The 14647-nt window shown below is 42.1% G+C and overlaps 1 protein-coding gene across 2 annotated transcripts in view; it reads right to left on the bottom strand.

Moving 5' to 3' along the window:
- The window catches only part of sema5a (sema domain, seven thrombospondin repeats (type 1 and type 1-like), transmembrane domain (TM) and short cytoplasmic domain, (semaphorin) 5A), a 94992-nt gene that overhangs the window by 19371 nt on the left and 60974 nt on the right, over positions 1-14647 (bottom strand). For both annotated transcript variants that reach the window (XM_048976480.1, XM_048976481.1), the window contains exons 13-15: positions 10564-10745; positions 10288-10431; positions 5104-5251 (exon numbers count right to left, since the gene is read on the bottom strand). In XM_048976480.1, coding sequence (XP_048832437.1) covers positions 5104-5251; positions 10288-10431; positions 10564-10745 — 474 coding nt within the window. The remainder of the gene's footprint in view (positions 1-5103; positions 5252-10287; positions 10432-10563; positions 10746-14647) is intronic.

The following is a 14647-nucleotide window of genomic DNA, read 5'->3' on the forward strand; positions in this document are numbered from 1 at the left end:
CTTTTTTTGGAAGAAAAATTAGCTTGTCATAAACCGCCGGCGTTCACACTGCATGACTTGGTAATCAATGCTGTTCATTAATATTTAACGACTTCAGACGTCAAGAAAACGACACGCTGCTTTTTGGTCCGTCCGATACCTTTCTAAGAAAAGCCAAAGGGGAGAGAAAAAACGACACAAACGGGAAAAAAAGCACAATTTCCAGTGTTACCTCTGGGGTATTTAAATTTCAACACATTTCAATACCCATAGCGTGAATATTTCAAAACCGAAAGCATTTTTCCTGAAGTTCTACAGGGAAATGGATATTTGTGTAGAAAACCACGATGCTAATTAAGGGCCTTAAGCATTGACCCTCCAATGTAACATGTTTACTGCTTTTCAAACAGCTGTTTTTCAAAAGAAAACTTTCTTTTTCCATACTTAAAAAAAATAAACTTGAGAAAGAACATTCTGCTACTCTGAAACCAACAAATTAGGCACTGACATTTAAAATATTTGAAGCAGTCTTGCAAGAAATCATGGCCTGGCTAAATTGTTACAAATGTGTTGCTTTGTACTTATATTCATCATGTTGATTCATACACAAATTAAAGGTCTGGCTAGCTGAAATGACACACAATTTAAAATCTAAATTGATACATACTGAAAAATTTCACTGGACACCCAACCAGATTGAGCAACACAATTATTGGGGTAATAATTTAAAATTTGTCACCTGTTTCACAAACGTCTTTGCTAAGCCATCTGTGTTCAGGAGGGACAAACAGGTTAATCAAACCACATTGGTTGTATAATATGGGGGTCATTACTACTTTTACACTCTGCTACTCCAAGATGTAATCTCTTTGCAATTTCTTAAAAAAAAAAAAAATAAATAAAAAAACATATCTAAGCCAAAATCTATGAAACATAACGAGGGTCATGGGGAACCAAGTTTCTATGTGCAATACGGGGCTTTTCAATTACACAATGGATGATGTACACAGGTTTCTGATGTGATGTATTTGCCACATTAGGGAACTCCGTTATCAACCAAGAAAGCCTGTCTCCAGTTTCATTCACCTCAAAGGATCATATGCATCACACAAGTACTACACGATTCCGATGAACGTGCCTTTCATTAGCAAGTGTACACAACTTCATGCACTCGCACAATGTCCTTCACAGAGCAAAGTGTTTTAGCAAGAAGTAAGAACCTCAAAGAAAAGATATCTGGGACTCAAACTAATACAATGATGCAAAGAGGTTGCATCTCAAACTACCACTGCTACTAGTCATAAGGCATAATAAATAACGCATATTTAAGAACAAAGTCCACGATTTAAAACCTCTCTACTTTGAAACAGCAGATGAATGCTGGGAAATATCCAAATAAAGGTTTTAAAAAGTTGAAATGCTACTTTTATGGCAAAAAAAATTAATTCAACAACATACAAGATTTATTTAGCCGAAGAAAAGACAATTCTACTGTAGATGTCATTGTAAATGCTGGAAATTGTCGAATTTCATTTTGTCATGTTTAAAATGGCCCATGAAAATTCCCCAACGTCTGGCAACAGGACAGCTGTTTGAAAATCAGGCCCTGAATATAACATCCCCAAGGCCTTGCAATACAATTAAACTGACCGCAGTAATCTGCACTAGCAGGGAGATGGCACCAATAAATATAGACAACCCTTATTTCAAAAGGTCCACACTTCGTTTGGTAAACAGAGACAATGAGATGAAGATCAAGCAAAGTCGATTATAGAGGTGCGCCTTCTCTTTCATTCATTTATTTGTTTATTTTGCTGCTGGGGAAAATAAAAAAGATCGAGCCCCTGGGATTAACAACCAAATGACAAAAGGGATTAAAGTGACAAAGCTATGAATGAAAACCCAAGGCTAATCCTCACCTTTGATGGCTCCGGCGTTGCGCGATACACTAGTTGATGCACTGCGTACAGCAGTGGTTTGGAAAGGAAAAAAAATCAATCATGGACAAACCCCCCCAAATAGGAATAAATTCAAAAAATGAAAGGTTTATATAAACTACATGCATACTTTGCTCTCATAAGTAAATGCCATAAAATACAATTTTCTTAACTTTTTTTGCATATGATTCACATTACTGCAATACATGCAAAAATGTATAACAATGGGTAGACACTCAGTGCAAATACAGGTTATTATTTATGATGTAGAAATATATTAATCCCAGAAGAGAATGGCTTTAAAATAACAACCTTAATACAGTTTTCCAAGGCTTTCTTACGCATAAATCACATTGCAGCAACCTATGAAATGAAACACTAACAAGCTGTAGTTCATGTGATGCTTTTAATTTGCTCAATACTTTTGATTAGATAAGCTGATCTAACCAGGTCCGTGGTCAATACCAATTTCAATGCACTGTACGAATATTCAGCAGCATTTACAATTATCCCAATTATTTTCATTTACATGGATTGCCTATAAAAAATATGTTATTCATTTGTCTGATTGTTTTATTCAAAGTGATTTACAGCAGAGAGAATGGCCACTATGTGTTTGTTGGTTTCAAAAAACATCATTTCAGTTCAGTAATTCTCAATCCAATTCATTTCCTACCTCTAATATCAAATAAATGTTCTCATCCATTTTTTTCAGGCAATACATCAGGCTACTATAAAATATTAATTCTAAGTGATTTCTCTTCATGACTACGCAATGAAAAATGTATTTTTAATATACTGCAAATGATTATCTTCCAAAAGATAAGCCATACTTGTCTTTGCCAATATAATTACATCTAGCCGTTCTTAATTAGCCTTTCTGTCTTGAATACAAAAAAAGTTAGCTCACAATTTCAGCGCCATAAAAAAGTTAATGTAATCATTATTTAAAGAGAAGCCATGCTTTTTACACTTTAGTAAACACAGGAAGCAGCAGTCAAAAACAAAAGTCTATTAACTGCAGCCTGTTTCAAGGACAGATCATCAGGCAGCACCTGGGACAGCTAAATTTAATGCACCATACATTCACCTGCATATTATCATGACAAGCTGTTGTCAATGTCGTTACCGCCATCATAACTCTTATTAGAGGAGGGAGGCTGAGGTAATTTACACAACCAGTCCTATAAATATTAGTCTAATTACATTGAGTATTTGCAGCCAATTAACATGTTGCTTTAAATAATAATAATAATAATAATAATAATAATAATAATAATAATGAAATGTGCACACCTCATTAAGTCAAGGCAAGATGATAATTGTAAAATTATGTAATTATCAAAACGGTTCAAGGAAAAGTCATCTTCATCAGCTGCAAAATGATGAAATTTAGGTGAGCTAAAAAAAACAATAATATCAAAGATGATAACTGCAGACAGGTACTTGTAGCATAAATGCGGCAGGAAGAGGTTGATGAATGGTTGCGTTCCAACGACTTTCCATGTCAAATACGGAATTTCTGATTCCTGATATGTATGGTACCTCAGAATGAGCCAACAGAACAGTCCGCAAAGTTTCTAGCTGGTGATGGCCAGAGATCCAAAGGAAACCATCAATGTTAAGCAAGACTGACTCCTATGTATTGAAAACACTCATCTATTCATAAAATTCATTTACATTTTAATGCCGGAAATTAATTACCATAACATTAGTTTTGTGGCTATTAACCCGTATTATATGAAATAAAGCAACTGCGTGATGCAGGCACAGGGAACACTGCACAGACATCCCGGAAAAGCTTATCCCCACTGCATAATTCCCAGAAGGATTCTTCTTCCCGCCTTCCAGTGTGCTGTGCAGGGCACGGTCATACCATGAAAGCATTAGCTTCTGCTGTCCTCAGCAATACTTCTGATCAACCAACTTTAAAAGCAGAAAATTTAATTAAGAAGGTACCATTGTTCTCATGCAAATTAAGCTATTCTGCTCAAGACTGAAGGCTTCTGATCTACAGTAGTAAGAATCTGTTTTTATGCCCCGAAGGGAGATACTTCCCTGTTTCTGTAAATAGCCTGCAGTTTGGAAGTCTAGATAGCAGAGAAACCTCAAAGAAAATCATATGGATTAAGTGGTTAGAAGTTTGTGTTTTGTCATTAAAAATGTCTCGATCCTGTGATGGGTTAGTAACCTATCCTGGGTTATTTCCTGCCTTGCACCTGTTGGTTCTAGCATAGGCTCCGGCACCTCAAGAACCTGTATAGGACAAGCAGGTACATGGACTGGATGGATGGATGGATGGATGGATTGCTTTGGGTCTTCAGTAAAATGCAAGTCACAGAACCACTCATATGTGAGAGAGCTCTGGCTGTCCATTTGTGAAATCGGAACCCCTTTGAGGTATCGACGCATGAACAGATGGTGTTTCCTACTTCTTCAAAGTGGCGACTCTTTTTGTTTACTTGTTAGGGACGTGTTGCTCAGAACACCTGAAGCTCGCCCCGGCAGACGCGCTCTCAGCAGCGGCGACACACACGCTGTGTAATTATTCCGGCAAACGCTTCTCTTCCAGGAGACACTGATGTCTCACAAGAGGCACCGGTCCATCAGACAGTCCCCTTCAGCTGTTTGTTAGGGGCAGTGAGTGACAGAGGTGTAATTACACTGCATGAGACGGTCAAAATTGAACTGGAAGCCCTGGTCAAGGGGGGGCTATCCCTTTTGATTTGTCGTTAATCAATTATGGGCTCAAGCCAGGCGGACAAAAAAAAACAGACGGATCTCTGAGGATTTCTCTGAATGACGGAAGGAATGTCGGTGAACGCTAATGCTAAAATGGAGTCAAAATCCTGCCAGATAGAAGAATATAAAATGATAACAGCATACAGCTGATTGCATTTTAGTATTTTTTTAATTAATATTTGTCATAGCATTTATAGCTTCCTCTACTTTTATGCAAATTAATCTCCAGGGGGAAGCTGATTAAATACTTCAGGTCCATTTCAACTTTAATGAATGGTTAAAATTAGTTACAAAGTTTAATTTAAAAAAGGCATGAACGAGATTAGGGTAACTGGGTGAAATTTATAGGCAGATGAATAGAAATACTCAGCATTTCAGGGATCATCACAAACGCGTCTGCAAGCATCCGTGACCCTCATAAGGGCATATAGACGAAGGGTCTCACCATGCTACATCCGGGACATTCGTTCCCGTTCTCACAGGTCCGATGTCGCGTCTGGATGCCTCCACCACAGGGCACGGGGCAGCGTTCCCACAGCGACCAGCTGGACCAGTAGATATGCGGTGGACAGGGAAGGTGCTCGTTGCAGTACCTGCGAGGGAACGGGACATTGCAGTGATATTCATGACATCGCTTGCAGAGATTATCTATGACTATTGGCCGAGGTATCAAAACACGGACTTATCAGGCGAATAAAATGCTTTATAGACACAGCTAACAATTTGCAGCACACTGGTAAAGCTGGAGAAGAACAATTACACAAAACACTCACTTCAGCAATTGTCACATTTAGGTCACATGATGGTAATAGCAACTATTTCAGCATGACTGGTCTTTCACAAAACTAAAACTTTGCCCTGACTGGAACAATCACTGAAGCGTTCCACCAAACACAAGTCTGATAAAAACTCTGTGATAAGCTTCCCGAAGCATCTGACATGGGCAACATACCAACTCTGTTGTCCTTTTGTTCACGGTTGTATGTGGCCAATAAAAAAAAAAACAACCTTCTCTCTAGAAACACAGCAGCCCACCTACAGGATAGATTGGATGAAACAGATATACTGGGTTGATGTCGAAGGCAGACTGACACTTTAAGTCTTCTGGGAGCTTCCAGTAAATTAGCAGGCTTCTTTGAGATAAAGCGCAAACACCAAACTAACGCTATAAACAGAATGTAATGAACCTCTGAAAAGTTTATCACGTTCAGCCTGTACTCTTTGACACTACGAGCCAAATCAGTTCAATGCACCACAAGACAGCAGGAACTAAATTAAAACCCGAGAAAACCAATGAAATGCCACTTTAATGAATAGACCGTCAGACAGGGAGCTTTGTTAGTTTAACAACCTCCCCTCCCCCCCCCCCCCCCCCCATTCTGCTTCTGTCAGATGGGGAGGTTTAACAAAACACACAGACCAGTTCAGTCTGTACCTATGCCACTTTACTGTGCTGCTTATGTGGAGAGTACAGGGAAGATTCAACCTTAAACACAGAGTTTATGAAAGGCCTCAAATTGCACTGTATAAATAAGTCCATAAAAATGTATTATAATACTTCTGATTATAAAAAGCAACATTTTTGAGACTCAAATGGGGAAGAATATGGCAAACATCATATTTCCCATATGTGATTACTTAAAACAGCCTACTCATAAGATTTATATAGGACAGCTCATAAAATCACCCTGTTAGGATTTATTGAACACATTTACGAACAGCACATGCCCATGAAAGACAAGCGCACCGTGTCCACAAAATTTTGTACTCTTCCCCAGAAGCTATAAATTATACAAGCAAGGCAGATTGAATATCACTGAGTAGCTTATTCATGAGGCTCCACTGTCCCGGTGCCACACTTTGCTTAGCGGACAACAGCTTTCAAATCATTGCTCCACATACTTTGGGAAGAGTTTTTTTTTTTTTGGAAGTGAATCTAAAAGTGAGTTGCACATCAGCAGACACAAATTTTACCCCTTAAAACATGATTTGGGGCTTGTATCTTGCTTGGGAGGCTGGAGTTATTACTGAAGTCAGTGGGAACCATTTCAATGGTACAATGGAGGCAGTAACAAGACCTGGAGCAGAGAGCTTTTGATCATGACGGCTGTCCGTCGCAGATCAAACTACAGACAAACCTCATGCACCTGAACCACATGTTCTGGGACTGTGAGAGAAAACCCACGCAATGCACATGGAGAAGCTGCAATTAGCACACCCACAGAACTGCCATCCCCGGAGTCGAACCCCCAACCCCGGAGTTTTAAGGCCACAGTCCGGCCTACCATCTCACCTTTAAATGCATCATAAATCCCTTTCAAAAAAGTCAATTTCAATCTGTTTTGTACAGTATAGAAAAAAAAACTATTTAAAAATATAGTTTGGAAAACTGATAGTTCAAATAGACACATTTCCCAATAAAGCATAAAAACGGCTTTCACTGTAATTATATTTGCTGCTGTAAATCAGTTTAAATTAAAATGCTGGGCAATAAGTCAGACAAAGAGACAGAAAATCAGTGCCTCCTGAGAGATTCTAGAGGCGACGGGAGTTACAAGACGAATGTGCATAAGGCCAGCCGGATCAGATCCGGACTGGGCCGGCAATGTAATTTCAGCCACTATGAAAACATTTGTTTTCCTCTTAAGCGCTCTCGGGGCTGAAGGATATTGGAAACACTTCCACTTTTGCTCTGGTACTGAAACATCCCCTCCCCAGACCTCCCTCCCTCTGACTGTGGGGGTGATATGAGACATGGCTCTGTGCTGGACTCTGGCAGACCCTCGCTGGGACTTGAGGTGGTCTTACGCAGCCTATTCCACTGCCAAAATCAACCTGCTCTTTGTCGGGCTGCCAACGAGCAGCACGCGACGACCTCCTTAGCCCCCGTCAGCCATCTGGTACCCGAGAGGCACGAGGAGAGTACATATTTAACAGGACGAGAACAGCAATGATGGAATAAATCTGTCCAGGCACTATAGGGTAAAACACGAGAGAGCAGGTCACCCCCGCAGCTATTCCTAGCAGAACAGTGACCTGGAACGATGCTGCCTTCCACAATTAATTGAGAGAAAGGAGCCAAACGAAAGACAAACTGCATCTCAGACGACTGCAGCTCATTAAGTCTTGTTTAGTCCACATATAATGATCTCAAACACCCCACTGAACTTCAGGTAGGCTTTCGCAGTCAACAGGCAGACATCCAAGCAGATGACAAAAGTTCTGGCTGCCTTCATAGTTCTTCTGTTCAAGCCCATCACACCCAAACACCGTAAACAACACCTCGGCTGGGCTTGACAGGCCCCGAGAGCAGAGGCTGTTCCGCACAACTTCTCCTCTTTATTAGGGTCCTCCACAGCTACAACACATCCACCGCCACTCTCACGTCTCCGCTCGGCATGTGTTTCCATGGAAACCCTCTGTAGCAGGAAGAGATCCGGGCATGCCGATGTCTCCTACCTGCAAGGTTTCCCGGGGAACACAGGTACTGCAAGGGTTAGGTGGCTGGCAGAAAATAAGCAGTAATAAGAGGCGACAAGTCAAAGCGCCAGGTCAATGCTGAAACGGAAGTCCTGCCAGCAAACCTACCTCTAAGGCTGCTTCTCTAACGATCGCGACGGCCTGTCACCACTGTGACTCCTTGCAAAATACATACCTAGGCAGCCAACTAGCAGGAAACCTATTATGACATAACAAAAGGAGTGTATAACTCTAACAACTTTATGAAAGCACAGATCTGGTTTTTTATTACACGCTTATCCGGCTACCAAAAAGAGCAAACACTACTTGATCTATTTCCCCAAAACGCCTACAGTATAGGAGACAGAGTAAACAGCTAGACTAATAATACCCAGACACAAAGCAAGTCTTAAGTATGAAAACAGCAGCTGCTTGCTCTACAGCTTTTTTTTTTTTTTGTTCCTTCACGGTCACTTGAATCTTCCAGTAAGGAAAAAATGAGTGTGCATTGTGTTCTTTAGATGATGTCAACATAATGTTTCCATTGCACTGTTATGACACTTTACAAAGGTTCCCAAACACCATAATTCAAGTATTAAATACCATATTTTATTCTTAATGTTATTTTATTAGTTATGCCTTTTGTGTGTTGACTACAAACTCTTCCGGTGTTTATCTTACGCTTATTTCTGCACTGAAAGGCATTTTGCCAAGTAACATCAGTGAGATTAAAACGTGAGATTTAAAAAGAAGGAAATTCATATGGGCTCATTAATTTTTACTTTGACTGCCATCTCAATGGGTTTGAAATGAAGAGCAGAGTCCCGGAAGACGCGATGGAGGCGATACCAAGAGCATTTCACTGAGACACTGGCATCTCTAATGTGTCCTGTATACACAAGCGATGTGGGGTATACGCAAGCAATGAGGGGTATACGCAAGCGATGTGGGGTATACGCAAGCGATGTGGGGTATACGCAAGCGATGAGGGGTATACGCAAGCGATGTGGGGTATATGCAAGCGATGTGGGGTATACGCAAGCGATATGGGGTATATGCAAGCGATGTGGGGTATACGCAAGCGATGTGGGGTATACGCAAGCGATGTGGACTATGCAAATTGATCTTATAATGGGAGACAAACACATTCATATGTTCAGTTTCAGTCTTTTTGTAACTGTTAAAATGCATTGACAGGGTTGTCTGAAGAGAGCAGAACATGTCCTCCTGTCTGCAGAAGTTCTGCCTTTGAAAGCGTATCCGGGGATCCTTGAATGCGTAGGGCAGCCGTGACGTTTTGCATGCAGGCTGGCCATCAGCCACGCAGGAAATGGCAAATGTAATTACCGACCCATGTGGCTCTGTCGCTCGTTAGAGCACCCGGGATGTGAATGTTCATATCCCTCCGGGCGTCTTAATAAACAACTTTTGCGATCTGCGGAGTTCCAATGAAACTGCTTTTTTCTCTTTGAGCGCATTTACACTAAATTTACAGAAGGCTGGTGATTCTGTAAGTGTTCTGCCATTTATATTCTAGCAGAGGAATATAGCGGCCCTTTAAAGACCCCCACAAAGGGGAATAATTTACCAACTGGGTCATTTATACCTCTTCACATATATGAAGTATCGTGCTTTAAATTTCTGCCTGTGTGGTGTATTCATGTACGTAAAATGCTTGATTGATATCCACATCTTATTTGCATCATACCAAAGCGGAATTCCATTCAGCAACCGCTGAGAACTGACTAGCCTTAAATGAATCACATACTGGTAACAGGTACAAGTATCGCTGCCAATTACATTTTAACATCCTGAGAAACATCTACATGAACTTTCATCAAGTTCATGCAGACTCAAAACCCAAAGTCTCCTCAATTTCTCAATGTATTTATTTAATTAAATTCAATTTGTATATCTATCTATCTATCTATCTATCTATCTATCTATCTATCTATCTATCTATCTGTTTTCTTTTTGATTTCAATATGTATTAATAAAACAGATAAATAAAATGCCATGCACTCGTATACATGCAGCATTCCTAACTGAGCCACTTTGATACTTCCTACCACTTCGTTTAATCAGCTGTAGACACATGAAATAAGTCGACATGAAAAGGTGGGCGGATTTCCGGCATGTTCCCTGCCGTGGCGGCGAGCTGGGGACTCACCTCTCCTCGCGGTTCTGGCCGACGCACACTCGGCCACCATGCCGGGGGGCGGGGTTGCTGCAGGAGCGCTGCCGCACCTGGAAGCCGACGCCGCAGCTGGTGCTGCACGGCGCCCACGCCGTCCACGGTGTCCAGGCGCCGTTCCTGGAGGGGCGGGAGTGCCAGCGAGGCTCAGCGGGACTGTTCCGTGCCATCTGTGCATCGCGGCAAAGGGCCGAGTGGCACGGCAATGGAATTAAGATGTGCGTTCCGCCGTGTGTCTCCCCCCCAGAATACCTGGAGCAGTTGGCGACCTCCACAATCGGACCCTGACACGGCCGCCCGCCACACTGGGGGGTGGGGTTGTCGCATGCTCGGGTCCGGCACGTGCAGAAGCCTAAAGCACCCCCATCCCTCTGACCGCATGGTTTCCACTGCGACCATGATCCAAACTGCCCATCCACCGTCACATTCCTGGCCTGCAAAAACAAAAGAAAAACAAGCAAGCAAAGTTTACCCACGAAGATTCACTACCAGCCAGCAACATGTCAAACACCTTTAAAAGATAAAGGAGGATGCTAAGGCTTACATTGCATGAATGCAGCAGGGAGCCCCCTGGTGGCAAAATAGTTAGACATTGTATTGCTGAGGGAGGGAGGGTCAACATCAGCCAGGACACATCAGCTGAGATCTGGTGCTGGGTTCCACCGGTGCATCCAATTAAAAACAATCCCACGGCACAACGTTAAGTGATGGATAATATGAGCGACTAGAGCTGAACTCAGAATGGCTCAAATCAACTGTCATTTGCTTCCTGGCAAACATGGTGGGGTTACAGTATGAGAAAATGTTGTTCACTGGATGTGTCTGGGGAAAATTGCAATAAATAATGCCAGAGAGATTCAACACATAAGTAAGGCTCATTTGACAAGATCGTCAATCAAGGCACACAGTAATAAACATTGTACTCTGTTTTTAGCATTTCATCAGCACGGTAAATGGTAGAGATCATTCCAAAGAAAGGCCTCCCTGTTATTCAGACCCACGATTCTCACGAATAAGAGTCCTACCTAATATCAGGCATGGGAGGCGTCTACGGCCAGCAGTAAGAAAGACCTCACATTTCAGGAGGACAGGATCCATCAACGTAACCTGTCAGGCGCAGCTCATGCAGCAGCTTGGAAAACGGCGCATGCGATTCTCCAAGACCCGGCATGGAAAAACTCTCTTGACTGGTCACTGAAAACCAACATGTATCAAAATTTGAGCACCGTTATAAAAAAAGCATCCAAAAGCTGTTAGCTGGAGCAGTGATTCCTGATCCGGTCCTCGGGGACCCACAGCCAGTCCGCGTTTTTCCCACCCAGCTCCTGCCAGAAATGTGGGATGTCTGACAGGGAGCTGGGAGGGAGCAAAAACATGGACTGACTGTGGGTCCCTGAGGACCGGATTGGGGAGCCCTGATCTGAAGGCTGTCAGCTTTGCTTACAAACCATGTATTTAGATCCAGTCTTCAAATTCCTTATAAGCTGTATGGCAGTTTCTGTACAATTTGTACTGATTTCATCCCAAGAAGAAAATCTTAAGTTTTTAGCAGCTTGGTGGACATTAAGCGGCACTTTCATTATCTAAATTCCATGGTAATTATATTAATGGTGATTATCAATCACAGAGACAAAAAACACAGTAATATATTGATATAAAATTACGCAACGCTGCACGTTTTTCAACCACTTCCAATTCTGGATAAATGGCACATCTGCAGTGATCTGTGAAGTATAATTTGTGGTAAATGTAGGTGGTATTGACCGCCTTGAGGGGGACTAAGGTATTACTGTGAGGGGTGTAGGCTGGTCAGAGGGTGGGGGCAGGATATGACAACACCCGGCTGCAGTGCAAATATTTGGTCCCCTGCCATGACCTTAGCAGCTGCAATTCTAGGATTTGACCCTTAGGGGGGATCAGCCCCTGAAGAAAAATGGGATGTCACCCCCCCCCCCCCCCCCGCTGCAAATGATTAAATTTGCCAAGAGAAGGCAGGGATGCCCGTGATAAAGGATGCCAAGCCGGGGGTACGAAATGTATATGAAAATGCAGGAGAAATCGCCGAATGGTTCCAGAAAAATTATTTGTCAGGTGGGCTGACACAAAGTGAGGAGGTTGAAGCTCCCCTGAATAGGGTCTAGAACCACCTTTGGCCCTTTGGACTTTTTGACTAGCAGGAAAAGCTCAAAGAAGTCTAAACGGGCACCAGCCTCATGGAAACGCAGAAAAAAAAAAACAAACAAAAAAAGACTAAAGCTACACTGTTCAGTTCTAGCTGGATCTGCCCCATCACACCCGTTAGGGGTCGTGGCTGGGGGGGGGGAGGGGGGGGTTACAGCTTCTCTGAATCTCAGACCCCCAGTGTCAGAGGGGTGTGCCAAGATCAAACCCTCCTGCTCTTCAAACCTCGATTGCAAAAAGGACCTCAGCCGGACATGACACCTTTCCGTGTCAGACTCTGCCCTGGCCGCCTCTCTGCAATCACCCAGCCTATTGCAGAATCACCCGGGCTCTTCTGGCTACCACCATTGGTCAGGCATGCCAAGTTCTGCCTTCCCATTCACTGCCACACCCACCCACTGCCATCCCTGCCTTCTGACACTGTACAGTAAGAAGCTCGATTGTTTAGCTGCTATTAAACTAAGGAGGGTAATTACCCTACCCTGCCTTAGCCCTAACATGTACTATCAGCACGTTTAACTAATCTTGCTCAATATTCCGCATGTCAAAATAACTGATTACTCCATTTGTAGCATGAGAAAGTCTGTTATAACGAATAAGGGAGATTTTAGAGTCGGTGTGAGACACGTTGCACCTTCTGGTGCTCTGTCTGTTTTCTATGGCTTTGTGTCACAGTAGCTTTAACATTTATTTCCACCATCTTATGATTATATGACACACTGGGGAAGTGTCACATAGTCTTCATATATAATATGGATTTCACAAAATTCAGAATGATTCTAGACTAGAGTTACTTCTATTGAAATTTCATATTAAATGTCATTTTCTTTGTAGTTCTATCTCGTCATTATCTATATTAGCTTACGTTATCTGATGACCGGAGTGGTTCCATGTTATTTTCTTTAGCGAACAGTAATATTCCAGCTAATACTGCCTGCATAATCGATGCCCTTTGTGAATCTTTTCTCCTACACATACTATGCCGTATTACCTACCCCTTGCTTCCTGTGAGGTGTTAATCCTAACTGTTCAATGACCCAGTAAACTTTCTCTGTGTTACAGTCATATTTTCTCCTGGACAGACTTTTGTACCTCAAGGTAATTTTATAACTATAAATATTCTTTAGGGGAGGGACAATATTCTGTAGTAGAATCATCCGGAATTCACAAAATCTATGTGCTATAACCTCACAGTGTCTCATGACTTATAACAGTTAGGCATATACAACACCAGGCAGACTGACCTATAGCTCATCTGGCTATTGGTGCGCGATTCAGTCACCTCTCGCTGAGACCACTCCAACTCCCCCTGGCTGGGATTCTGACCTGTCCTGTCAAAGATCTCACCTAGAACACAAGTGGAAAATAAGTTTTTGACTTCAAAAAAACACTTCTTGCTCTCCACTTTTGGTCTTTCTCCACCAGCTACCAGTTGGAGCTCAAGCCAAGTTCAAGGCCTTGGTGCTGCATTACACCACTGACAGGAGAACAGCACTGATCTGGCCAAAAAGATCTCATCAGACCCTACACGTCTTCAAGGTCACTGTGGTTCTCTGCATCAGGTCCTTTGACAGTTCTCAGTCTGAAAGGCCAGAAAGCAGAGTCCCATCTTTTATGACCTTAACAATGAAACAAGATTTCCATGAGCCTCAGTTCTACAAAATCTGTCAAAAAGACTGAGAGATGACCTCTTTCCACTATACTTCATTCTGAATCCCACAGTGAATTCATGCAGCTGCTTGTTGAAAATCTGTTTGGTCAGACCTTGACCTTGTTTGCAAACAGAATTCACAAATACTCCCTGTAATCATTTTTGCAAATATAATGAATCTACATTATTTTTCAAAATAATACCGAGTGTTTTGTCCGTACGCAAATTTAGGATTCTGTTAATGGCTGTATTATTACTTTGGAGAAATAAAAAAAAAAAACTATGCCAAATTATATAACATTTTCATGATCTATTATTCCATTCATTCAGAAGACACACCGTGAAAAGAATACAGTGCACTTTCCCCAAACGTCACCAGAGTGACATTTACACAGGACACATTTGCAGTTCTTTTCAAATGATGAAGTGGTTCTGAGTATGTTTGGAAATCACAACCTTCCCCGTTTTTTGGGAGGTTACTCACTGTGTGGATATAATAGCTCT

Source organism: Brienomyrus brachyistius, chromosome 15 (genome assembly GCF_023856365.1).
Source record: "Brienomyrus brachyistius isolate T26 chromosome 15, BBRACH_0.4, whole genome shotgun sequence".
Classification (NCBI taxonomy): Eukaryota; Metazoa; Chordata; class Actinopteri; order Osteoglossiformes; family Mormyridae; genus Brienomyrus; species Brienomyrus brachyistius.